Source organism: Hibiscus syriacus, unplaced genomic scaffold (assembly GCF_006381635.1).
Source record: "Hibiscus syriacus cultivar Baekdansim isolate YM2019G1 unplaced genomic scaffold, ASM638163v2 tig00111000_pilon, whole genome shotgun sequence".
NCBI lineage: Eukaryota > Viridiplantae > Streptophyta > Magnoliopsida > Malvales > Malvaceae > Hibiscus > Hibiscus syriacus.
This window is the reverse complement of record NW_024062947.1, coordinates 100,284-125,717: the sequence shown is the minus strand read 5'-3', so window position 1 is coordinate 125,717 and position 25,434 is coordinate 100,284. Positions and strand designations below refer to the sequence as shown.

Below are 25,434 nucleotides of genomic sequence, written 5' to 3'. Positions count from 1 at the left end.
GTAGGTTATCTTGACACCATGAATAAGCTCAATGCAATTTTTCTTTTCGTTCTTGTTTCCCGAAACTTATTGTTTGTTTTACTTGTGCGGCATACCCTATTCTTGTATCTGTAATAGAGAAGGATGTTTTGAGTATTTAACTCCTACTTTTTTTTGTAGGAGCCCTTTCCTATGGGTACCAATATTCGACCAAGACCAAGGAGACCTCGAACCACTAGTAATGACGAGAACCACCGTCATGGTAGTTCTTCAACTTTATCTAACACGGAGGAGTTTTCCAATGCGGTCGACTCATTGACGGGTTCTTCCAAAGACTCTGATTGAACAGTGTGCTTATCCATCTCTAACTTCCCAAGTTCCAAGTATCTGAACCATTTTTTTCAGTAGAAATTACTCTGTGTTTTGATGGTGGCCTGATGACTCTTTTTTTGACATAGAGAATCAATTCCGGGAACCAAAATGTATAACCGATACTAAACTCGACAAATTTTGTTTTTCACCGAAGCCCATTCCAAGTGTAGAGACCAGTGTAATAGTGGCTTCAAATTTTGGATAGTCTTTGACCGAAGGGGTATCGTGTTGTATAAAAGTACCCGTGCTTATGCACGACCTTAGGGATCCTTTCGTTGTTTCTGTTTTGTATCCCGGGTTACGCGAATTTCATTTTCTTGTCCCGGAGGTTTCGGAATCCGTACGATGCCCCTTCTTTTAGTCTGTCTGGGGTGTAACTGCTCCAAGAGAGGGAGCAATGAACAACACATCTAAGTTTTCTAGTTGTGAAATTTCTGAACTTTGTTCATCTTTAATGGAAATACATTTGTTCTTCTTTGGCCTCTTCTTATGCCCTCTCTTATTGCTATATTTTGGAACATACATCTTAGACGTCTATTTTGTGGTGAAAATTTTTCATTCTTCGAGCTACCACTCGAATATAGGACCTTGGTTCGAATAATATTGAAGAAGAGATGCACTCGGAGTCTTCGTTTGTCTTGAAATACTCATGTTTTACTTTTTTGTACGATGCATGGATATCGAAATATGATATTTACACAAGAGGTGTTAAAAAATACTCGACTCGAATTATCCGATCCGTTGACCTGTCGACCTGATATAAGATTGCCGAGTATTTTAGAGATAAATACCCGATTTTGCTGGTCGGGTACCCGACCTATTATTTTTGGCGGGTTTCCGGGTTGAGCCCTGGTCACAAAATTAACCTTAACGGGTACCCATCACCTGTTGATCCAGTTCCCTTTTCTTATTTTATTACTATTTTTATTTTAAGTTAGATTTTTCATTTTTAATTTTAAAATTATTTTACCCTAACATTCTAAATCTCTATTTTTTTCAAATTATTTCAACTCAATATTTAAATTATTTATTTTAATCTTAAATTATTTTAAATTTAGTTGTAATTTTATAATTTTATTTTTAGATTATATAATTTGAATTTATAAATTTATGTTTATTTTATTGTTATGTATTATAAACTTTTAAGTTTTATATTTTTTTATGTGGATTTTTCTAAAATATTAATATAAATTAAAAAATAAAATAAAATAAATATTAACCAGGTACCCGTGATCCGAAAATGCGGGTACCCAAGTTTTATGGCTACCCGACTTACGGGTATCCACCTCTTACGTGCCAGGTCATGGGCCGAATTTTTTAGACCCGAAAGTTCCGGGTACCCGACATTTCAGATATCCGAAAATACAGTACCCAAATTTAAACACCCTTAATTTACACTCGAATTCAAGTAACACAAATATATATTTTTTATTTCGATATTCGCCAGATTATGCTTAGTAAGAACAACAAGGGATTTAGGAGGTTTTGTCTGAAAATGAGAAGGGTGAAACTGATGATGATGGCAGATGCTTTCATTAGCCTAGGATATGAGTGGAGGTCTTGCGGATACTTATGCCAAGTTTCTTCCTAGTAGTTATATTATGCATTTTCCTCAAATGTGAGAGCTCAAATTTGACAAATTTTCCTATTGTTATTTTTTCAACTTAAAATAAAAACAATTATCATCAAATAAATTTTATATAAGTGTAATCTTCTATTGTTATTACTAAATAGTTACTCTTAAAATAAAATTTGAGCATAAAAGTAATGTTTTTTTTAAAATTTGAATTCAGTCCAAGTTTGATTAGTTTAAAATATGGCTACGATACACATGAAAACTAAAAGCATGTTTCATCAAATGCTCCTAATCTTTTCCTAAAAGCATGCACTCATAGTAGGATAATAATAACAAATGGTCCATTGGCTCAATGAAATTGGAAATAGTGAAGCAGAATCTAACCTTGGGAGTTATCAAGGACTCAGGGGCCAAGGGTTGATGCGCTTGCGTGAACCCGCTCGCTGGACTGCCGATGAAGGTGATAAGCCTAACGGCATCCGAGTGTCTGAAGCCAGAGCTTGAAAATTACTCTGAACGACTGGCCTGTGATGTAATGAAGGCCTTGCTCTTGTAGATTGATGCTGCTTGCTGTTGCTCTCAAAGTAGAGAAGCTCTTTAGGTCCCATTGGACTCCCAGGTGTTCGGAACCTCCTCGTTTTCCGATGTTGTTGTCGTTTCCCCCGGCTTCCTCCATGCCTAAGAACTATGTACAAGTAAAACAGTATGAGAAGTTCCCTTACGCAACAGTTTAAATAGAATTTCTCACGCATCAAAATTAGTCGTTGGTGAAGTTTTCACTTAATGCAGTACTTCCATTAGTTCACTCGGAATGCATTGAATTCGATTCAATTACTGATGTTCGCCATATATTATTGGCAATAAGAAACACTAAAGGAATCGCCAAGAAGATTTGCCTAAGTTTCTACCCTAGTAGTGAACCTAGTAGTACCCCAACATGCTCAATAGGAGCACGAGAAGAAAGTGAAATTACGATTTCAATTGATTTCTGTCATTAAATCCGACTGTTAAACCTAGGAAATAGAACTTCAAAATCTCTACAATCAATGAGGAATTCACCAGATCTCAGTAAATCAAAGAGGCAAGTATGTAACTACAATGATTCACTATCATATTGGCGACCACTAATTCATTAATGAATTACTAGTTTACTCAAATCTAGTTATTGAGACCTACGGGTGGCACAGCACAAAAGCTAGACCTATGCGCCTCTCTGGTCTACAAAACAATGAACCACAACTACAAAGCAAAAAACTGGAAAATTATACCTTATGTGAGGCATGTTGAGCAATATGCTCTTTTTGAATTGCAACAAGGAACTCATAGCATTCCTTCATTCCTGTCACTTTCTCTTCTGTCTCCTTTAACTTGCACAGTGCGTTGATCCTCCCCTCCTCTGCTAGTCGGACCATTTTCCTTGCTTTCTCTAACTCATTCCTACTATTTCTCATGGATCTTTCAATCTCATCCAAAGAGTCCAGCAGGCGAGCACATGTTCCAATCTTCAAGTCAGCTTTGAGACCTTTGACATACTCCACCATTGGGATACACATTCTTTCAGATAAATCTCCCACTAATCCCTCCATGTTGTCCTCAACTGAACTAAGGTACAAAAAGTGGATACCAGATTTCCCTAACTGAACTCATAATAAGCTAAAGCAAAGATTAGAATGAACAATAGAATAAAATAAAAAGATTTGAAGTTTGGAAATTGATAAATCTCCTTGCAAAATGAAAAAAAACGACTTCTACTAAATAAATGAAAATTTATTGATTAAACTACCTTTCTGGTCTGATTGCTCCATTCTCCCCCAGCTACAGTTGGCGATATCAATGGTGACTTAGTTGTGAAACAGTTCAGACGGAATCCCTGGCCCTGAAATGAAATCAAATTCGATTTTGAAAACTAGTCTTAGAAGTGTTTGTTGTTTTCTGATTTCATTTTACTGATTTAGGTTTTTCGAATTCTGAATTACGGGAGAGAAATCAGCATCCACGACGATCGTGTTGAATCGTCCCTCTTCGGCCATTTCCTCTGTTTTCAAACCAACCAGCTTCATCGATGGAATCACCAAGGAATAAAACACATCCTCCGCCTGGAAAATCAAAACAAAAATCAACGGCGATTCATCGTTTGAACTTATCAAAGAAAAATGAAATCAAACATAAATGAAACGATGAAAATCACGATAAGCAAAACCAAAGCGATACTTCGCCCAAACCGGATTTGATCTGCGATTTCAGCTGTTGATAAGCAACCTTCACTTGATCATGCCACGAAGCGAGTCTCGTAAGCTTAGCGCCGATCGAAGCCGTCGATTCAGACGCCGAATCCCGCAATCTCCGTCGATTCTCCATTTTTGGCGGGAAAATAATTCGAACCTATGCTTCTTAATAGTAACAGTTCATGGATCTAAGAGTTGCCCAATAAACCAAAAGAGAGAGATGAATTACTGTTTCTCTTTAGAAAACAAAATATCTATCGAATCCTCATAAAGCTCAAGTTCAAATCAAGTAATCGAGATCAATCGAGTGTGCTTGCATAGTTGATTATATTTTAAATTTATTTTTAGTTAAAAACGGGTAAAGTACACAAATAGTCCCCTGACTATAAGGTGATGCTTTTTTGCGTCCTTTGGCTATTAGAAGTTACAAAATGATTACCCAAATATTCATATATTCCAAACTCGTCATTTTCCACTAAAAATAGGCACTGGTTTGAACTTGACGTTAACCTATTGAGTAGAACATGATAATTTAGTATTAAATTATTAATTTTGGTCTGTTTTAGTACCTAAACTTTCAATTTTTTTAAATCCATACCTAACGTTTAGTTTTGTTTCATTTTAATATACCGTCGTTAAAAATTTAACATATTTAGTACCTAAACTATCAATTTTAGTACCTAAAATTTCAATTTTTTCAAAACTTAACGTCAAATTTTGAACGGGGTACTAAAATGAAACAAAAACTAAACATTAGGTATAGTTTTAAAAAAATTGAAAGTTTAAGTACTAAAATAAATCAAAACTAATAGTTTAGACACTAAATGCGTAATTTACTCAACCATTTATGCAAAAGTTGTATTTTGTTTGCGTGCCCCAGATTGGTTGAAGCAAGGAATTGGGTTTTTTTTATAAAGATTGCAAATTGGGTGTGGTAAAACTGAAATTTCACTTCCTTTCTTCACGAAAAGGAAAGCACCACAATTTCTCAAGAAAAGATGGGTCAATCCCTAAATTATTTCAAATTCTAAATTAGTCTTTGAGCTTTAAAATATTTTAATTAAGTCCTCAAAAATATTAGTATTGTATCAATTAGATCTCTCTAGTTAAAGACTTTAAATACTAGATATAACATAGAGCATGTTAAAGAACAATATGCATAAAAGCACATCAATTTCCATGTAATCTTAACCGATATCTTTATTTCATAACCATTTGCTAAAGCACAGATAAAAAATGGCAATTCAAGCCCCAATTCTTATGCTATAAATCTCCATCTCCACTGCAGCAACTCAGCAATGCAGCCACCCTTATTCGTATTCTGATATACCGTATCGAACAAAAACATACACGAATACTAATATGTTCAAACTAAACGATCTTCAGAACCTGCTATCTCAAAGGAAAACAAAAGGCTACCGATTTCCGGTGATCGGGCCATCGCGGCCCTTCTTGATATCGTCCCACCCTCTCACCCCTGGCTGGGCAGGGGTTGCTCGGGTCTCGGGGGAGGAATAGTAGTCTAGGTTTTTCAAGACCTTCTCTTGCAGTTCAGAGAAAACCTATACAACCAAAGATCATATAAGAATACTGGGAAATAAAGGGAACACAAGTGCAAACTCTTATGTTTCGGGTCATCTCTTACAGGATTAACAGTCACTGCTTCAGGTGGTTGTTCTTGACCGGTTAACCATTTCCAGAGGTCGGGGTTTTCCTGCAAAGGAGAACTAGAAGTCTCAAGAAAAATATGGCAAGCATTTGGATTCCAATGAGAAGCATGACTTGTTGATTCCTTTCCTATATCGGCTTGAGAAAGGTTGTTTTTACAGTTTTTAGAGACTTCATGGATAGAAATACATGTTAACCAGTTTTCATAATATGTTCAACAATATCATCCGTTGGAAGAAAACACATTGCTGGCCTCTCTACTATCTGCTGTCAATTTCCATGGCCAACATCAAAATCATCTCAGCGATGGGCCGGGGTGAGAAAAAGTCGGTTCGAATCGACTTAACTGAATTGACTTAACCCTAAATTTGGTTTTTTAGGTGGTTCAAATAAGTTACATCAGTCAGTTACCAGTTATAAATTTTCATAACTGAACTGACCTACTATATGTAATATATAATTTCTTAACCAAAACTCAAACCAACTTCTATTTGTGCTCTCATACTCGGAAGGAAACAAGAGAAAAAGGAAAAATAATTCGGTTTAACCAACTTATCCGAGTGATGTTAATTGAGTTTGGTTAGGTTGGTTAAAGTATGGGGTTGGTCGGTCAAATTCGTTTATCGAAATTTTCAGTTGAACTGCCGGAACCGACCGTCTATTCTCCCCTAGTTATGAGAAAAGAAAGGTTAGTAGCAAGCCAAGGCTTGAGTTGGTAAGTGGACAGTTCAAGCTTAAAGTGCAAGCCAACATATAAAATGGAAAGCCGGAATCGGTTGCCGATAAGCTCAGATAGAATTGCAGCAGGCCGTTATTAGTATAAAGAAAAGACCAAATGCTGATGAACTACTTCTAGGACAAAGAATTCTGTATCATATTCATCAGATGCCACTAAAGACTTGAAAACAACGATTGTCTGCCTGTAGGGCTCTAAATTGTAATCCTATTCCAGAGAGACAAACCAAAGCAAATGAACACAAAAGGCTTTCTTACACAAATTGAGCAGAAAACAAAGCATGGATGCTCAGCAGGGATGAACTGAAGGGGGCGGGTGAGGACAATTGCCCTTGAAAATTTTAAATTCTTGTATATTTTAGATATTTTCTTTGTATTTTTCATTAAAAATCTATTTATGCCCTCTAAAATTTTATAAATCCGTATCTCTTAAAGTTTTATAGGTTCACCCCTAGCATAAAATCATTTATCCATCATGATGCTCAAGTATGCTTCAAATTGACAGGGTTCAGATATAGTTTTGAACTTCTACGCATGTAAACTCATCTTATAAGAAATAAAAAAGGATAAATTACGCATTTAGTACATACGCTATCAATTTTAGTCTATTATAGTACCTAAACTTTCAATTTTTTTCTATACCACACTTAAAATTTAGTTTTTGTTTCATTTTAGTACCAGCTGTTAAAAACTTAACACGTTTAGTACCTAAACTATCAATTTTGGTCCGTTTTAGTACTTAAACTTTCAATTTTTTTCAAAAGTTAACGTTAATTTTTGAACGAGTACTAAAATGAAACAAAGACTAATCTTTAGGTATGGTTTTGAAAAAACTGAAAGTTTAAATACTAAAACGAATAAAAATTAATAGTTTAAGTACTAAAGACGTAATTTACCCTAAAAATAATCCTTCAACCAAAAGATGGAGAGAGAAAGAAGAATACCAAATCAAGGACGTGAATAAGAGCTTTAATTCCATTTTCATCCACGGAGTGGATATGTTGTTCAACCCATTTTCCCAAAACCAAATCCAGCTCCAAAAACCCTCTTTGTTTGCTCCTATACAGAAATCTATAAAATTCAAAAACAGGGATCCATCAAAAATTCAAAAATCCAGTTAAATTTTTATGATCAAAGCCAGAGAAAAAAAAATACCCAGAAAGCTAACCTGTTAAAGAGGCGTCTTTTGCTTTCTTCGTTAGAAAGATCGATGTTCAATGGCTGGGCGTAACTAAAATCAGTGGAACAATAATATCTTGAAATCCAACCATACTGTGGCCTGATGAAGAGCAAATTTCTTGCTAATGTGATAATTGACAAAAGCAAACAAACGTGCAACGAGAAAAGGGTTAATGTGTACCTGAAAACGGTGGTTGAACGGCCGGCGACGGCGGAAGTAGTAATGACACGGTGGGCGTTACGGAGAGCTATTATGAGGGTAGCCATTAGCTTAACCGCCGATTGTGGAACTCTTGAGAAAGTGATGAAAATTAGAAGGCAAAATGAGATATAAATTGGATAAACTACGTCAGTAATCACTGAAGTATGATTAAATTTCTTTTTCAGCACTCAAATTTTAAAAATAACGAAAGATCACTAAAATTATTATTTTTAATAAATCGATCACTCGATGATTAACACAGTTTCCTCGTTAATAGAAGATTAACTTGTCACATACTCACATTAACTCATCTAATCATATTCCACCTCTATCCTTCATGAAAAATACAAGTAATCTCTCCCTCCCTCTTTTTAGGGTAAATTATACATTTAGTACTTAAACTATTAATTTTGATCTGTTTTAATACTTAAAATTTCAATTTTTTAAAATCATACATAACCTTTAGTTTTCATTCCATTTTAGTACCCTATTATTTTAAATTTAACACATTTAGTACCTAAACTATAAATTTTGGTCCGTTTTTAGTACATAAACTTTCAAAAAAAATTAAAATTTAACGTTAATTTTTGAACGAGGGTACTAAATTAAAATAAAAAGTAAAGTTTTTAATGGTTGACTACTAAAATGAAACAAAAACTTAACTTTAAGTATGAGTTTGAACAAAAATTAAAAGTTTAAGTATTAAAATAAAATAAAACTTATAGTTTATAAACTAAATGCGTATTATGCATTTTTTATCACCGCGTTTAATGGTGTAACTATTTTTTCTCACCTTTATTATTCTTTCCCCTCCTTACCAAATTTTAATTCTTACATATTTTAAAATATTTTCTATTAAAAATCTATTTTTACTCCTATATTTTTATAAATTTACTTCCTAACATAAAGTCTTGTTTACGTTCGTAATTATCTCGATATAATTTTGGTTTAATATTATTTTAGTTCATGTAAAAGTAAATATTTAACTTTAAAAAATATAAAAATTTATTAAATATTTAATCAAGTATAGATTGAACTAAAGAATGATAAGTCCGTGTTCTCAAATTTTTGGTCTAATTACAATTTAAGTCCTTATAAATTTAAATAATAGACAAATTAGAAATTATCTTTTGAGTTTTGAGTTTTTTAAATTTAGGGTAAATACAAAGTAATATATGTACGAAGACTTTCAACTATTTGATAATAAACGCTCATACTCTTACATACGTGCTTGAACTCGGGACCTCGAGGATAACAACAATTCCTTAATCACTAAAGTCGTTTGGTTCATACTGAATTTTGAGTTTAAATACCTAATAAGTCTTTATATTTTTCTTAAATAATATAATATTTCGACATTACCAATATTTAATTCTGACTCCGGCACTGCTGCTATCTTTTTTTTAACCATTTATGGCATAACCATTCATCATACCATTTGATCGCAATGACGTTTTTCCATCATAGCCACCATCTTGTTTTTGTATTTTTTTTTTCATGGAGAGAGAGAAAGAAGGTCGATTAGCATGGTAAAACGATATGAAATAAGTAAGTTTAAGGTGTCACAACAATTCTATTGTTATTAGGATAAAGATAGTTAAGAGTTAAATGACTGATTTGTTATAAAATACTAACATCAGTGACTGTTTTATTACTCTTGAAACTTTAATACTAAAAAGAAAAATCTACTAATATTTTAGTGATTATTTATGTAGTTTATAATATATATATATATATATAATAAAGTTATCTCAACATTTATTTAAATGCACAAATCGAGCAACCTTAGTGGTAAAATGAATTACTGTTATTCTTTGAGGACCCGAGTTATAGCACCAAGAATGTCAAGAGTGTAATGTCAAATGATTTAGAGTTATTTTTGAACAGATGTTGTCTTGTATTTACCCTAAATTAATAAAAAAATATTTATACAAATAGTCTTTTGACTCATATTTTTGTTTTAATTCTCAATATTTAACCACTAAAATCATTTAATAAATTCTATTCGAGGGATTTTTAAATATATAAAAAATTATAAAAATTATACTCACAAATTCAAATAAAGTAAGTTTCATTTGTTGACGATCAATTAAATAGAATTTCTTTTATTTTATATACTTTTAAATTTATCAAATCGATACGAATTAAATTATCTCATTGGTTAAAAGAATTATTGTTATTTTTAAAAGTTATGAGTTTGACACTAACAACCGCAACAGATGTGATTGAACATTCATTTTCAGATGATTGAGAAAATTTTAAACATATATTACTTTGTAATCACCTTAGCTTAATAAAAAAATTATTAAATCTTAGTTTATCTTGTTGATACTCTAAAAAAAGTAAAATTGAAATGAGAAAAATTAATCTTGTAAGTAGGGATGGGCATGGGACCCCAATCTGATAGGTTTCGACTCGACCCGATCGAATCAGGTCTAGGTTTTTTTTTAATTTGGGTTTGGGTCGGGTCAAGTCGGTTTTTTAAAAGGTGATGTTCGGGTCGGGTCGAATTCGGATTCGGATTTATGATGAAAAATACCCGACCCATAAAAAATATAATTTTACTTTATATATTTAGGAATAATTACAATAATATCTCTATATTATTACTTTTTTCAATTAAATTACTGTTTTTATTGAATAAAAATAATATTATTTTATTATTTCGGGTTGGGTCGGATCAGATTTAGATTTTATCTCAAAAAATCGGGTCGGGTGGAGAGTATATATTTTTCAGATCAGGTTGAGTCGGGTGAAGGATGTAAAATTTCGAGTTGGGTTAGCCAAAACCCATCCCAAACCCCACCCATACCCATCCCTAATTGTAAGCCCTTGGTGAGGATCGAACTCACGACCTTTTGCTTACGAAGCAAACGCACTACCACTATGCTACAAAGGCAATTTACTAAAATTATATGTTCTTTTAATAAAATTTTCATTTCATATACATCAAATTTTATTAGTGAAAGAGCTGAGCCAAAGCTCTAAATTAGATAATAAAAAATTGAAGAGATTAAGACAAGAAACAAGAGTCAAATAAAAGTTTAGAAGAGATTAATTTAGGACATTGTTAATTAATAACCCAAATAAATCCTCATATACCAAAAAAAGTCATAGAGGGGACAAATTTAAAGAAAAAAAGAAGAAGGAAGCCGTAGGTTATGAGAGAGGAAGGACGATAGAGTAAAAATATAACATCTTAAATTCGACTCAAACATTACCCGAGCTAATAGTGTCACATTAGATGATCGAAATAAATATTTATTCAGTTTATAATCAAGTCAAATATGCAAATCATCAATGCATTCATTTTATCAATGTCGAGGTACTAAATTGCTACGCATAACAAACATAAGGACTATAATAAAATTGATAGCATTTATAAGACTTAAAAAGTCCATTTTCCCTTACTTCAATAAGTGGGTATCGAATTCAAGTGATATCGGAATCACCTTCAAAGTTTCCATCCTCCGCGAGTCTAGGAAGTTTTGAGGAAGTAATATGTCTGTAATGCCCTTAAATGTTATAGATCGCACACGTGCCACACTGATCTATTCAACGAGCTCATAATCTTGGTCGAAAGGTTTGAATAATCTCTCAAATTTCATCATAGTGGGAATAAATCATTGTAATTGTTAGTATTCAATAAGAAATTTCTAGTAAGCGCGAGTCATCAGTTCACGTAGACTACATTCCTACCCTTTATACACCTTGCATGTTGTTCCTATCGATTGAATGATTTAGTGAAATGTTCGGATCGATGTCACAAGAAGTTCATGTTGAAAGTAAACAAAACATGGGCGGCTGATTTGTTTAAATCAAGTGGGGCGGCTTGAATTCAAAGTTAGGCAGCCCATTTTTTTGAATTTAAGAAATGATTAATTACATTTTAGTCATTGCACTTTAGGATATTTTCAAAAATTAGTCCCTAAACTGCAACTATAAATACCCTATCTCATTTAGCTTCAAAAGCATCCCAAATCTTTCTCCTAATACTAGAGAGCTTTCTTCTGAGTAGCGAGTGTTTTGTAAACACCTGTAAATTTTCTCTTTTAGTAAAAGATTTGCAGCGGTCCGAAGACATAGGCAAAATTGGCTGAACTCCGTTATCAATTTCGGGTATTATTTTTCCACTTTTATTTCATATTCTTACTAATCTGGTTATAGGGGAATTACCCGTACTCGTTTTATTTCCCAACAACTGGTAATCAGAGCTTTTAGTTGTGAATTTTGTCAATTTTTTTGCGAGATTACTATTCACGTGAATAGTGAATTTCGTGAATAGTAAAAAATTGTCAGCGATACGAATTTTTCGACAGAGGTGTTCTAATACACGATGGTTCGCAAGAATTGTCAGAAACGATCCAAACGAAGCCAAATTCGAGTGGGAGCGATGGCTGCAGATGAAGGGAATGTGAAAATTAAAAAGTTCGATGGTGCGGACTTTGGTTTTTGGAAGATGCATATTGAAGATTTTCTATAAAAGAAAAATCTATATCAACCTCTCTCAGGAAAGCAACCAGAGGGCATGAAGAATGAAGACTAGGCTCTTCTCGACATATAAGCCCTCGGAGTTATCCGACTGACGTTATCCCGCAATGTTGCTTTCAACATAGCAAAGGAAAAGACCACGACGGGTTTTATGGCGGCTCTCTCCAGTATGTATGAGAAGCCATCGGCCTCAAACAAAGTTCACTTGATGAGGCGATTATTCAATTTGCGAATGTCGGAAGGGGCATCAGTGGCTTAACACCTAAATGAACTCAACACAATCACAATCCAGTTGAGTTTCAAGGAAATTGAATTCGATGATGAAGTTCGAGCTTTAATTCTCTTATCATCTCTACCAGACAGTTGGAATGCTACTGTTACAGTAGTCAGCAACTCGTCGAAAAACAACAAATTGAAATTCAACGATGATCGAGATTTGGTATTGAGTGAAGAAATTCGACGGAGAGAATCGGGAGAAGCATCAAGCTCCCCAGCCTTGCACACAGAGTCTAGAGGGAGAACTTCAGAAAGAAATTCAAATCGTGGCAGATCAAAATCCAGAAGGGGAAAATCAAAAACGGGAAATAAAGATTTTACCTGTTATAATTATGGCAAGAAGGGTCACTTTAAAAGAGATTGCCGAGCATTGAAGAAAGATACCGGCGCACAGGAATCTGCCAACATAATAGATGAGACAGGTGATGCCATAATTCTAAGCGTCAACAGTCCAATTAAATCATGGATCTTGGATTCAGGGGCATCTTTTCACTCCACCCCATGCCAAGAAATCATGGAGAACTATGTCAATGGTGATTTTGGGAAGGTTCATCTAGCTGATGATGAAACCTTGAAGAACATCAGAAAAGGAGACATCAGATTAAAGCTGCCAAACCAGACCACCTGGACGCTGAAAGGAGTGAGACATATTCCTGTCCTTAAAAGAAATCTGATTTCTGTAGGACAACATGATGGAGAAGAATATAGTACAACCTTTTCAGGCTGTGAATGGAAGATTACCAAAGGAGTACTCGTCATTACTCGTGGTAAGAAGATTGGTACTCTCTATGTAACCTCAAATTTAGAGAATATCATTGCAGTAGCATATGCTGATGGAAAATCAAACATATGGCACCAAAGACTTGGCCATATGAGCGAGAAAGGGATGAAAATACTTTTATCAAAAGGAAAGCTGTTGGATCTAAAGAATGTAGATGTCGGACTATGTGAGGATTGCATCTTTGGAAAACAAAAGAAAATCAATTTTGCAAAGATTGGCAAGACACCCAAGGCAGAAAAATTAGAGTTGGTTCATACTGATGTATGGGGACCATCTCCAGTTCCATCTCTTGCAGGCTCACTATATTATGTAACCTTCATCGATGATTCTACAAGGAAGATGTGGGTTTATTTTCTGAAGAAGAAATCAGAAGTCTTTGATACATTCAGAAAATGGAAGGCCATGGTGGAAAATGAGACTAGTTTAAAAGTCAAGCGGTTGAGGTCTGATAATGGAGGAGAGTACAAAAATAGTATATTCAAAGATTTCTGTGCAAACAATAGGATCAAGATGGAGACAACAGTTCCCATGACACCACGACAGAATGGCGTAGCAGAGCGCATGAACAGAACTCTGAATGAATGTGCCAGAAGCATGAGGATACATGTCGGATTGCCCAAATCTCTATGGGCTGAAGCTATCAACACTGCAGCTTACCTGATCAACCATGGGCCCTCAATTCCCTTGGATGGCAGAATACCAGAGGAAGTTTGGAGCAAGAAAGAAATAAACCTTTCACACTTAAGAGTGTTTGGTTGTATTTCTTATGTACACATAAACTCTGCTGAAAGAAGTAAACTTGATGCTAAGTCCAACAAATGTGCCTTTGTTGGTTATGGTGGTGATGAGTTCGATTACCGGTTTTGGGACTATGAAAATCGGAAGGTCATCAGAAGCAGAGATGTCATTTTCAATGAGAATGTGATGTACAAAGACAGGTCAACCATGGAATCAAGTAGCTCCAACACCGAAGCTGAAACAAAAGAATTTGTTGAGTTTGAGGAGATTTCTGGAAATGATGTTCAGAAGCAATTCAAGAAGAACCAGGGACACCAGAATTAAGACGCTCCTCCAGAATTCCTAAACCAACCCAGCGTTATTCGCCTTCTTTGCACTACTTGTTGCTGACTGACAATGGTGAACCAGAGTGCTATGATGAAGTAATGCAGGTGGATGATTCAGTCAAGTGGGAGTCTTCCATGAAAGATGAGATGGACTCGTTTATGTCAAATCAAACTTGGGAATTAGCTAAATTACCACCAGACAAGAAACGCTCCATAACAAGTGGATTTACAGGATCAAAGAAGAGCACGATGGGAGAAAACACTACAAAACAAGATTGCTTGTCAAAGGCTTTCAGCAAAAAGAAGATATTGACTACAATGAAATTTTCTCTACAGTCGTAAAACTGTCTACAATCAGACTGGTGTTGAAAATTGTAGCTGCAGAGAATTTACATCTTGAGCAGTTAGATGTAAAGACAACTTTCCTTCATGGTGATTTGGAGGAAGAAATCTATATGAGGCATACAGAAGGCTTCATAGAGGCAGGCAAGAAAAACCTGGTATGCAGGTTGAAGAAGAGCTTGTATGGTTTAAAACAAGCTCCTAGACAGTGTTACAAGAAGTTCGATAACTTCATTAGTAACAGTGGTTTTACCAGATGCCGAGCAGATCATTGTTGCTACATCAAGAAGTTCGATAACTTTATTATTTTATTGTTGTATGTTGATGACATGCTTGTTGCAGGTTCAGACATGAAAAAGATTATAAACTTGAAGCAAAAATTGTCGAAACAGTTTGCAATGAAAGATCTGGGCGTTGCAAAGTAGATTCTTGAGATGATGATTAAGAGAGACACAAAGGCGAAGAATTTGATGTTATCACAGGCTGAGTACATCAACAAAGTACTCTCCAGGTTCAACATGCAAGATGCTAAACCAGTAAGTACACCTTTAGGTGTTCATTTTAGACTCTCCAAAGAACAGTCACCAAAGACGGAGATAGAACGTGCACATATGGTAAAGGTACCGTATGCCTCAGCAATTGAAAGTCTGATGTATGCCATGGTTTGTACCAGACCAGATATGGCTCATGCAATGGGAGTTGGTAACAGGTACATGAATAATCTGGGCAAGGTACACTGGGAAGCAGTCAAATGGATCCTCAGATATCTGCAGGGTACCACAAACAAAGTACTTTGTTTCAAAGGGGGAGATACGATACTGACAGGCTATATAGATGCTGACTTAGCTGGAAATGTTGACATCAGAAGGAGCACTACAGGATATGTCTATACTCTAGGAGGTACTGTAGTGAGTTGGGTTTCTCAACTACAGAAGATAGTTGCTCTCTCCACAACTGAAGCAGAATATGTCGTTGTTACGGAAGCCAACAAGGAGATGGTTTGGCTCAAAAGTTTCTTGGAAGAGTTAGGCAAGAAACAAGAAAACAATGTTTTGTATTGCGACAGTCAAAGTGCTATCCATCTAGCAAAGAATCCGTCTTTTCATTCCAAGACGAAGCACATACAATTACAATATCATTTTATTCTGTCTCTTTTGGAAGATTGGATTTTGAAACTTGAAAAGATTAGTGGAGCTCAAAATCCGACAGACATGTTAACAAAGACGGTGACTACGGACAAACTGAAGTTGTGCTCAGCTTTAGTGGGCATGCTAGAATAACAAGACTAGAAATACTGCTGCATTGATCGAGGTGTGAAGACAGATTAAAATCAGTCTTCAAGTGGGAGATTGTTCAAAGTAAACAAAACATGGGCGGCTTATTTGTTTAAATCAAGTGGGGCGACTTGAATTCAAAGTTAGGCAGCCCATTTTTTTGAATTTAAGAAATTGTTAATTATATTTTAGTCATTACACTTTAGGGTATTATCAAAAATTAGTCCCTAAGCTTCAACTATAAATACCCTAGCTCATTTAGCTTCAAAATCATCTCAAATCATTTCTTTCTCCCAATACTAGAGAGTTTTATTGTGAGTAGTGAGTGTTTTGTAAACACTTGTAAATTTTCTCTTTTAGTAAAAGATCTGCAGCGGTCCAGAGACGTAAGCAAAATTGGCTGAACTCCGTTATCAATTTCGGATATTATTTTTCCGCTTTTATTTCGCATTCTTATTAATATGGTTATAGAAAAATTACTGCACTCGTTTTATTTCCCAACAATTCACTAAATTTTATTATTTAAAAGAATGAAAAGTCGGAACAAGATTTTCATAAATGAATCTATAGAAAATTCATTGATGTAACGTAACTAAATCTCCCTTTTATATCACATGAATAAATTAGAGAGACTTAATCGAAGGACCTTCGAAACTTGATTTTAAATGATCTATTGATCGATTAATCTGGATCGGATACTGTAGAGACAAGAACGATTCTCCCAACTAGGGATGGGCATTGGTCGGGTTTGGGCCAACTCGATCCGACCCGACCCGAAAAATATATATACCCTCCACCCGACCCGAACCCGACCTGATTTTTGAGATAAAATCCAAATTCAACCCGACCCGACCCAAAATAATAATAAAAATATTATTTTTATTTAATAAAAATAGTTATTTAATTGAAAAATAATATATAGACGAGTATTGTTGTAATTATTCCTAAATATATAAGGTAAAATTATATTTTTTTTGGGTCGAGTATTTTTCACCTAAACCCGAATTCGACCCGACCCGAATATTACCTTTAAAAAAATCCGACCCGAATATCACTTTTTAAAAAACCCGACTTGAGTATCACCTTTTAAAAAAATCCCGACTCGAACCCAATTTTTTTTTAGAAAAACCCGACCCGGTCTGGTCGAAACCAGTCGGGTTCATGTCCCATGCCCATCCCTAATCCTAACTCAGTTTGCTCCATTCACACAATCATCAGGATTCAAACCATTAACCTTACTTAATGGATCTAGTGTCTCAATCGACTAGACCAACTAGTTGTTGATATTTTAAAAGTTGTTAATCATCAGGATTCAAACCATTAACCTTACTTAAGAGATTTAGTGCCTCATTCGACTACACCAACTAGTTGTTGATATTTTAAAAGTTGTTTTAAGATTTTAAATTAATCTCAATTCTAACACGGAAATAAGACAAAGTTGACAATTAAAACTAATGCTTGTCTATTTTTGTTTTAAAAATATTAGACATCACTTTCTTTATTGAGACCCCATTTATAAAAATCATCTCAATGTACAAGGAAGTTTCCATGTTTCACCTTAACACGGAACATACGTGTGCTTAAATTTGGACCGATAGCTCAACATTCATAATAAATCTTTGTGGAAGAAGATATTGTAGGAAACAACACGTTATCCAATTTAAATAGGGATGGATCGTGCCTTGGAATTTTAAATTTTCTTATATTTTAATTTTATTTTATATTTTTTTATTGATTATCTAATTCCGTATATTTTATAATTTTATAACTTCTCTTTCAATAATTTTTAATATAATTTCTTAAGTCTGCATCAAATGACTTAAATTAGGGTAGTGTTTAATTTTGATCCCAATCTACATTTTTTTATTAAATTATGTTGATTAAAAAGTAATATATGTTCTAAATATTATCGATCATTCGACAATAAGCGCTCAATCATTCAATGTTGCAGTCGTTGGTGCTCGAATCATGATTTCTAGAAATAAAAATCGTTCATTTAATTACTTAATAAATTAAGATTAGGGTTGAATGATTCATTTTAATTAAGTTATTAAATATGTATTAGTGGATAGTTAACAATGATAAATTATAAATATTATAAAACACCGTTGAACTTTGTTTACTTTTTAGATAAAAAAAAGCTCCACTTTCGATTTTCTTAGTACTTTCTAGACGGTAGAGTATTTTATTTCCGATCTCAACAGTGGAGAGGTAGAAAAGAAAGAAAAAAAAAATATTTTTATTTTATGTTGATCGAACGATGGGTATCGTAGAACATGTTCGTTTTTCTTCTAAATTCTAGATTGAATTTCACGAGTTTCGAATAAATTTTGAGAAAATTTGAATCGATGAAATGGTAAGAATCAATAGGCCTATTCATCTATGTCTTATGTGATTGAAAAAGATGCAAGAGAATAACGATTCGGTATCAACACGACGCATATGTAACACTTTAAAAGTGTCTCTTTATAGCAAAAAAAAAAAAGCAAAAAAAAAATTGATGTGACCAACGTACGACTTCCACATCATCATAAATCGATCATGCTACCATGCTATTTTTTATTTAATACTCGATCGATTAAAATAAAATAATACACGAGTTCAACAATCAAATTATTTTTTAAAAATTTAATAAACCCAGGGATGCAGTCGCACTCGTTAGAATTTTTAAATTCTCTTATATTTTATATGTTTTTGTATTTTCTATTGATCATCTAATTTCGTACCTCTAAAATTTTATAACTCTGCACCCGTTAAAATCTTTAATATGACTTTTTAACTCCGCGTCTCTTAACATAAAGTTCTACGTCCGTCCCTACCACCATGTAATCTTGCGTCCGTCCCGTTTTGTCGAATAAATTAACTTGGTAGCCATCTTTGAAATCAAAGGTTTACAGCTATTTTTTTTTTATTTTTTTTATTCAACGTGAATTTTAAAATAAAAAAAAAACCTTGAAATTTTCGTAGCAAAAATACACTTTATATATATATATTGAACTGAATCCATTAGAATGCATCACCTTGAACACCAGAAGCCTAATCTCTTCGGAAGGTAAGTTGCTTCAGCAGCTCTAATCTTCTTTTATCGTAGATTTATGATAATATACTGTTTTCATATATGTATACATATACGTATACGTATATGTATACGTATACGTATACGTATATATTTGCTTGATTATATGGTTTGACTCAATATGTTGAACTGACAGGAAAAATGAAAAGTTCCAATCTTGGATGGTTGGTTTTGGTCGAAATTTTGGTGACTTCAAGCCTACCATTTACAGTAGCCTCTGGGAGAGTGAGAACTGGTGTTTTTCTGTCACCTAAGATCGAGCTTGAACCGGGGTTGGTGTCGAATAAATTCTATTTCGACGTCGATTTCCCGAGAGGTCATATTGCCGTGAAAAGTTTCGATGCCGAAATTGTTGATGAGGCCGGGAATCCTGTTCCGCTGTATGATACTTACCTGCACCATTGGATTGTTGAGAGGTTCTTTGTACGCGAAGGTTTGTGGACTCGCGACGTTTCGAGACTCAATAGTTCGGATTATATCTCTGGGAGGAATAGCGGGATTTGTAACGATGGGGTTCTCGATCAGTTCTTCGGTCTTGGTTCCGAGACACGAAGAACTGCGACACATATTCCCGGCCCTTACGGGATAGAAATCGGTAACCCTGCTGAGATTCCTGCAGGGTTTGAAGAGACATGGGCGATCAATGTTCATGCGATCGACACAAGGGGAGTGGCAGATAGGATCGGTTGCATCGAATGCCGGTGCGATCTTTACAACGTTACGAGGGATGAATCCGGAAGACCTCTGAGTCCAGACTACAAGGGGGGCTTATTATGTTGCTACGACGGTGCACGATGTAGGAGGAATGAAACGTTTAATGGCATCAAAAGAACCCTTTACCTTCGATACACCGTGACGTGGGTCGACATGGATAGCTCGATCGTGCCCGTTAAAGTTTACATATTCGATATTACCGACAGGTGGAGGAGGTCTAGAAATTCAACGGGGATCAATGCAGAGCACGATTGCATGGTACGCCAATTGTTCATTTGCTGCAATGGTTTCCCTTTTTTTTGGAATAAATTTTGTTTATCTATGATGCAGGTTGAATACGACATCGAATCTTGCCGATCCACGGGATCGGCCAGATACAGATGCATCGACGACAAAAGGATTAGCCTTGACATGCCATTCAGTGGCTATGTTATTTATGGTGTTGGGCACCAACATGTTGGTGGCTCTGGTTCTGCTCTCTCTAGGAAGGTATTGAAGTGTCCTTTTATACATACATAGTCTAGAAACTGTGGTCAAATCGACACGATTTCGGGTCGATCGGGTCAGGTTTTTGCATTCGGGTCGAATTCAACATGTCTAGATGACGTAACATTTTTTCTTCTAATGTCGAGATGTGCCTGTTGTTGCATGACAATCAGGATGGCAAGCCTTTGTGCAATTCGGTACCGATATACGGGACCGGGGTGGAAGCCGGGAACGAAGCCGGGTACGTCGTAGGAATGTCGACATGCTACCCGAAACCAGGAAGTGTGAAGATATCTAAAGGGGAGACTCTAATTTTAGAGTTAAATTATAGCAGTATCCAACAACATACAGGAGTTATGGGGCTATTCTACCTCTTGGTTGCCGAGAAATTGCCTCAGTGAATATCATGGCGTTGAACCAAATTGTATTGTGTGTGTACTACCGAGTGATTGATTTAGGTCATTTGGTGTCTACTGTTAGCTTTATTATGTGGTATTCTAGCTGCTTTGTTTCCCATTATTATCATGTGAAAAAATACATAAATGATCCCTGACTATAGGGTGTTTTTTTATTGAGTCCTCCGACTGTATGACGTTACTTTTTTAAGTCATCTGATTATTAAAAGATATAAAATGATCACCCGAGTATTCATTTTGTTCCAAACTCGTCTTTTTTCATTAAAAAGTTGATGACAGTTTGAGTTGGACGTTAACTTACTAACTAAGATATGATTTAATATGATCACAAAATCTTAAATGATTGTATATCTCATTCAGCAGGTTAACGTTTAGCTCAAACTAACATTATTTTTTAACGAAAAAAGACGAGTTTGGAACATAATGAATAGTCGGTTGATATTTTATAATTTTTAATAGTCGGAATACTCAATAAAACAATAGTTTATAGTTGAGATACCATTTGTGTACTTTACCCTATTATCATTTAGCGTTTTTAATAATATTTGAAGGATAAAATAATTAATGTAGAGGTTGATAAAAAGACGATAACCGACGTTGGCTTAACAAATTTGTCATTTCCGTCGTCAATTTATCTTATAATAATTTAGTGATTATTATATAATAATTTTATAAACCTAATGACCATTTTATAATAATTGATAACAATTAATGATTATCTTATAAATATTGAAAAATTTAATAATTATTTAATAATTTTAAAATTTTAATATTAAAAAATTATTTCAACGTAATCTAATGATCTATTTATACACTTTATTTATTAATAAATTTAAAAATGTAATGTTTCTATAATAAATATTTATTTCAAATTAAATACATTAAAAAATAATTTGACGGGTAGAGTAAATAAATAGTTCATAGATTATAGAATATTATTTTATTGAGTTATTTAATTAATAAAAATTATAAAATAATCTTTCAACTATATGAAATTACTTTGTTGAGCATCTCGACTATTAAAAGTTATAAAATGGTCATCCGACTATTCATTATGTTCCAAACTTATTCTGTTCCGTTAAAAATTTGACGGCAGTTTGAGTTATATGATAACATGTTAATTGAGATATGATAAAATTTGATCTCATAATTTCAAAATTATTATCATATCTAAGTCAACATGTTAAAGTTCAACTTAGATGACTGTTAATTTTTAACATAAAAGGATGGGTTTGGAACATAATGAATAGTTGAGTGACCATTTTATAATTTTTTTATAGTCGAATAACTCAACAAAGCAACTCCGATCGCTTTACAACTTTTAATAGTTAAAAGATTCAATAAAACAATATCATATAATCGATGACCATTTGTGTGTACTTTACCCGTACTTTAATCACTATAATTTAATATAATTTGATCATGATATTTTTTATTTAATATTATGATTTGATCCATATCAATAATACCGTTAAAATATTTCCTTATTAGGTCGATGTAAAAATATTTAAAAAAAAATATTATGTCATTTAAAGGGTAAATTATTATTATTATTATTATTATTCAAATAATCCACATTAAAGGTCTAACATAAAATTTTAACACTACCTGTGACTTGAACTAAATTATTCTCAAGTATAGGGACTAAAAACAAAATTGTACCAAAACGTTTCCAAAAGAAAGTTAAAGAAAAAAAGTATACTAATTATACCATACATAAAGCAAAATTCGTGTCATTCGTCGACGTGGCATCAAACCATTGGGTAGTTTTACGTGGCGCGTAGTTTCATTGGGCAAAACAAGTCGACGCCAGTCTCGCGAAGATCTATAAAATTAACACAAACACAGTGGGGGCTTCTGTGTAGACTTGAATTCAGATTCAAAAAGGGGGGAAAATCTTCGATCATTAGTTTTAGGGTTCTTTGGTTGAAGATGATGGGGCGTTTCGCTCTTCTCCTTTTCCTGGCTTTCGCTTCATTTCAGTGCCTCTGCTTCGCCGCCGATGATGACACGGTAAACTTAGTTATTTCTTTAAACCCTAGATTTTTTTAAGAATGTTTGAATCTGTGTAAATTTGAAGTGATTGGGTTTTGTTTTAGGTCTTTTATGAATCATTTGACGAGCCGTTTGATGGGCGATGGATCGTCTCTGATAAAGATGATTATAAAGGTGAGATTGCTTCTTTTTTTTAAGAAAAATTAATTTTGTTTTTCTACTTATAGATCTCTTCTGTTGAATGTTTTTTTCATAGCGTCCGCTTTCTTTATGCTGTTTTGAAATGTTTCGAAGTGTTGATTAGTTGTGGAGGTTATTTGAGATTTCGCGTTCATTTAGAACTAGAATTAGAAATTGAACTAGCAATATATGGGTAGAAAGCTTGATCTTTGGGAAAGTTGGATTAGTGATAAGATATTTAATGATGTTTATTTATGTACAATCCGACATTTCTTCGATCCGGTGCTGGTGTTATTTGTTAGATTGATGATGTTTAACTTTGCTATGATATGATGCTCATTGGCCTGTTAGATGTTTCAGGTAGTTGAAGGGTATAGATTAATGGTGTTTTGGGTTATTTTCAGGTGTATGGAAGCATTCAAAGAGTGAAGGGCATGATGATTATGGTCTTCTTGTGAGTGAGAAGGCGAGGAAGTATGCGATAGTGAATGAGCTCGATAAGCCTGTGAGTCTCAAGGATGGAAGCACTGTGCTTCAGTTCGAGACTCGCCTCCAGAACGGGCTTGAGTGTGGTGGTGCATATTTGAAATACCTTCGTCCTCAAGAGGCTGGATGGAAGCCTAAGGAATTCGACAATGGATCCCCTTACTCCATCATGTTTGGGCCCGACAAATGTGGGGGCACAAACAAGGTGCACTTCATCTTGAAGCACAAGAATCCTAAAAGCGGGGAATACGTTGAACATCATCTTAAATATCCACCTTCTGTTCCGTCCGACAAGCTTACTCATGTGTACGCTGCTATCTTGAAGCCTGACAATGAAGTTAAAATTCTGATTGATGGTGAGGAGAAAAAGAAGGCAAATTTCCTCTCGGGTGATGATTTTGAGCCTCCACTTATCCCTGCTAAGACAATTCCCGATCCAGATGATAAGAAACCCGAGGATTGGGATGAGAGAGCCAAAATTCCAGATCCCAGTGCTGTAAAGCCAGATGATTGGGATGAGGATGCACCCATGGAAATTGAAGATGAGGAAGCTGTGAAACCGGAAGGATGGTTGGATGATGAGCCTGAGGAGATAGATGATCCCGAGGCAACCAAACCGGAAGATTGGGATGATGAAGAAGATGGTGAGTGGGAAGCCCCCAAAATTGATAACCCAAAGTGCGAGGCAGCCCCTGGTTGTGGTGAATGGAAGAGACCAATGAAGATGAACCCGTCTTACAGGGGAAAATGGTCTGCTCCTCTCATCGATAACCCCAATTACAAGGGTATTTGGAAGCCTCAGGAAATTCCAAACCCCGACTACTTTGAGCTTGACAAGCCCGTCTTTGAGCCTATTGCTGCTATTGGTATTGAGATCTGGACAATGCAAGATGGCATATTGTTTGACAACATTTTGATCGCCAAAAACGAAAAGGTTGCCGAGACCTACAGGGAGACCGAATGGAAACCCAAGTTTGAGGTTGAGAAAGAAAAGCAGAAGGTTGAGGAAGAAGCTGCCGACCCAGGTGGACTTTCAGGGTTCCAGGTAACGCATTGACAAGGTTACTTCGTTGATGTTGGTCCTCTAAATCTTTATCTGTATAGAATAAAGTTTGTTGTTTCTTTCCTGCAGAAGAAGGCCTTTGATGTCCTATACAAGGTTGCCGATATTCCTTTCTTGAGTGAATACAAGCTTCAAATCCTTGTAAGTTGTCGTAAATATGCTTGTTTATATGCGAATTAATATTCATTAGTTGGTTTTATCTGAAATTGTCTTCTCCCTTTCAGGATCTCATTGAAAAGGCAGAGAAACAACCAAATATCACTATTGGTGTGATAGTCTCGATTGCCGTGATCATCCTCACAGTTTTCTTAAAGCTCATTTTCGGTGGCAAGAAGCAAGTAAGATTTTCGAAGCAACCTTGTTGGTCTATATGATAGCGTTCCTTTCTTCTATAGCTTTTGGTCTCAACTCCATTGATGAATCTCTTTGCAGCCAAGAGTCGAGAAGAAACCAGAGGCCGCGGAGGCATCAAACAACGAATCCACCAGCGGAGAAAAGGCCGAAGAAGAAGAAGAGAGAGAAGAAAATGCCGCTGCTCCACGCAGAAGGAGACGTGAGACTTGAGAGAAATGGTCGTGAAAAGAGGTGAATGGAGGTGATCTGTTTTCACTTTGGGACAAAATTTTGTGCTTTTTAGAAGTGGTTTGAATAGATGAAACATTCTTGGTACTTGGGTGGGATGTTTTTAGAAGATTGTATGATTTGAAGAGACACAGTTTTCATGTGTTTTTTTTTTTAATCTTGGATCTAAAACCATCCCCAATCCTATGGGGGGGGGGGCGAATGAATGCTAGAACTTGTAGAATTTTGTTATATTTACTCGTGACAGTGGGTGAACACACACTTGGATCGGA

At 34.9% G+C, this 25,434-nt stretch overlaps 5 protein-coding genes and 1 non-coding gene across 7 annotated transcripts in view; 3 read left to right on the top strand and 3 right to left on the bottom strand.

Annotated features, from left to right (window-relative positions):
• LOC120149270 (protein MEI2-like 1) overlaps positions 1 to 833 on the top strand; it is a 7,573-nt gene extending 6,740 nt beyond the window's left edge. The window contains exon 16 of the mRNA XM_039162113.1: positions 160 to 833. Coding sequence (XP_039018044.1) covers positions 160 to 324 — 165 coding nt within the window. The 3' untranslated portion in view covers positions 325 to 833. The remainder of the gene's footprint in view (positions 1 to 159) is intronic.
• Positions 1 to 25,434, top strand: part of LOC120149272 (calnexin homolog) — a 27,724-nt gene extending 2,290 nt beyond the window's left edge. The window contains exons 2-8 of the mRNA XM_039162114.1: positions 2,885 to 2,890; positions 22,744 to 22,869; positions 22,956 to 23,025; positions 23,436 to 24,562; positions 24,650 to 24,721; positions 24,805 to 24,918; positions 25,013 to 25,434. Coding sequence (XP_039018045.1) covers positions 22,789 to 22,869; positions 22,956 to 23,025; positions 23,436 to 24,562; positions 24,650 to 24,721; positions 24,805 to 24,918; positions 25,013 to 25,144 — 1,596 coding nt within the window. The 5' untranslated portion in view covers positions 2,885 to 2,890; positions 22,744 to 22,788 and the 3' untranslated portion in view covers positions 25,145 to 25,434. The remainder of the gene's footprint in view (positions 1 to 2,884; positions 2,891 to 22,743; positions 22,870 to 22,955; positions 23,026 to 23,435; positions 24,563 to 24,649; positions 24,722 to 24,804; positions 24,919 to 25,012) is intronic.
• On the bottom strand, positions 2,323 to 4,285 carry LOC120149288. Its single transcript, XM_039162128.1, has 6 exons — positions 4,139 to 4,285; positions 3,904 to 4,023; positions 3,711 to 3,803; positions 3,196 to 3,564; positions 3,100 to 3,145; positions 2,323 to 2,612 (listed from the first exon to the last, which is right to left on the bottom strand). Exons 1-6 carry the CDS (start codon positions 4,283 to 4,285, stop codon positions 2,323 to 2,325), a joined length of 1,065 nt encoding a protein of 354 aa, XP_039018059.1.
• On the bottom strand, positions 5,331 to 8,016 carry LOC120149276 (succinate dehydrogenase assembly factor 2, mitochondrial-like). Of its 2 annotated transcripts, XM_039162120.1 has the most exons (5): positions 7,916 to 8,016; positions 7,724 to 7,834; positions 7,500 to 7,626; positions 5,798 to 5,866; positions 5,331 to 5,714 (listed from the first exon to the last, which is right to left on the bottom strand). In XM_039162120.1, exons 1-5 carry the CDS (start codon positions 7,999 to 8,001, stop codon positions 5,568 to 5,570), a joined length of 540 nt encoding a protein of 179 aa, XP_039018051.1. In that variant the 5' UTR covers positions 8,002 to 8,016; the 3' UTR covers positions 5,331 to 5,567. The 2 variants fall into 2 exon arrangements, with proteins under 2 accessions (XP_039018051.1, XP_039018050.1); XM_039162119.1 differs by having other exon boundaries at positions 7,724 to 8,016.
• TRNAT-CGU lies at positions 10,764 to 10,835 on the bottom strand. The gene has a single exon. It is a non-coding gene; the product is annotated as a tRNA-Thr (tRNA).
• Positions 19,186 to 21,011, top strand: LOC120149273. The gene is made up of 4 exons (XM_039162115.1): positions 19,186 to 19,216; positions 19,377 to 20,212; positions 20,285 to 20,443; positions 20,614 to 21,011. Exons 2-4 carry the CDS (start codon positions 19,382 to 19,384, stop codon positions 20,839 to 20,841), a joined length of 1,218 nt encoding a protein of 405 aa, XP_039018046.1. The 5' UTR covers positions 19,186 to 19,216; positions 19,377 to 19,381; the 3' UTR covers positions 20,842 to 21,011.

What these genes read in the sequence shown, in the direction of transcription:
- LOC120149273 (XM_039162115.1), top strand. Translation starts at nt 19,382, where the DNA reads ATGAAAAGTTCCAATCTTGGATGGTTGGTTTTGGTCGAAATTTTGGTG. An exon ending in ATGCAGAGCACGATTGCATG is followed by an intron (nt 20,213 to 20,284) that starts GTACGCCAATTG and finishes TCTATGATGCAG; the next exon opens with GTTGAATACGACATCGAATC. An exon ending in GTTCTGCTCTCTCTAGGAAG is followed by an intron (nt 20,444 to 20,613) that starts GTATTGAAGTGT and finishes CATGACAATCAG; the next exon opens with GATGGCAAGCCTTTGTGCAA.
- LOC120149288 (XM_039162128.1), bottom strand. Translation starts at nt 4,285, where the DNA reads ATGGAGAATCGACGGAGATTGCGGGATTCGGCGTCTGAATCGACGGCT. An exon ending in GGAGCAATCAGACCAGAAAG is followed by an intron (nt 3,565 to 3,710) that starts GTAGTTTAATCA and finishes TTATGAGTTCAG; the next exon opens with TTAGGGAAATCTGGTATCCA. An exon ending in CTCAACATGCCTCACATAAG is followed by an intron (nt 3,146 to 3,195) that starts GTATAATTTTCC and finishes ATTGTTTTGTAG; the next exon opens with ACCAGAGAGGCGCATAGGTC.
- LOC120149276 (XM_039162119.1), bottom strand. Translation starts at nt 8,001, where the DNA reads ATGGCTACCCTCATAATAGCTCTCCGTAACGCCCACCGTGTCATTACT. An exon ending in AAAAGACGCCTCTTTAACAG is followed by an intron (nt 7,627 to 7,723) that starts GTTAGCTTTCTG and finishes TGAATTTTATAG; the next exon opens with ATTTCTGTATAGGAGCAAAC. An exon ending in AAGCAGTGACTGTTAATCCT is followed by an intron (nt 5,715 to 5,797) that starts GTAAGAGATGAC and finishes TTGGTTGTATAG; the next exon opens with GTTTTCTCTGAACTGCAAGA.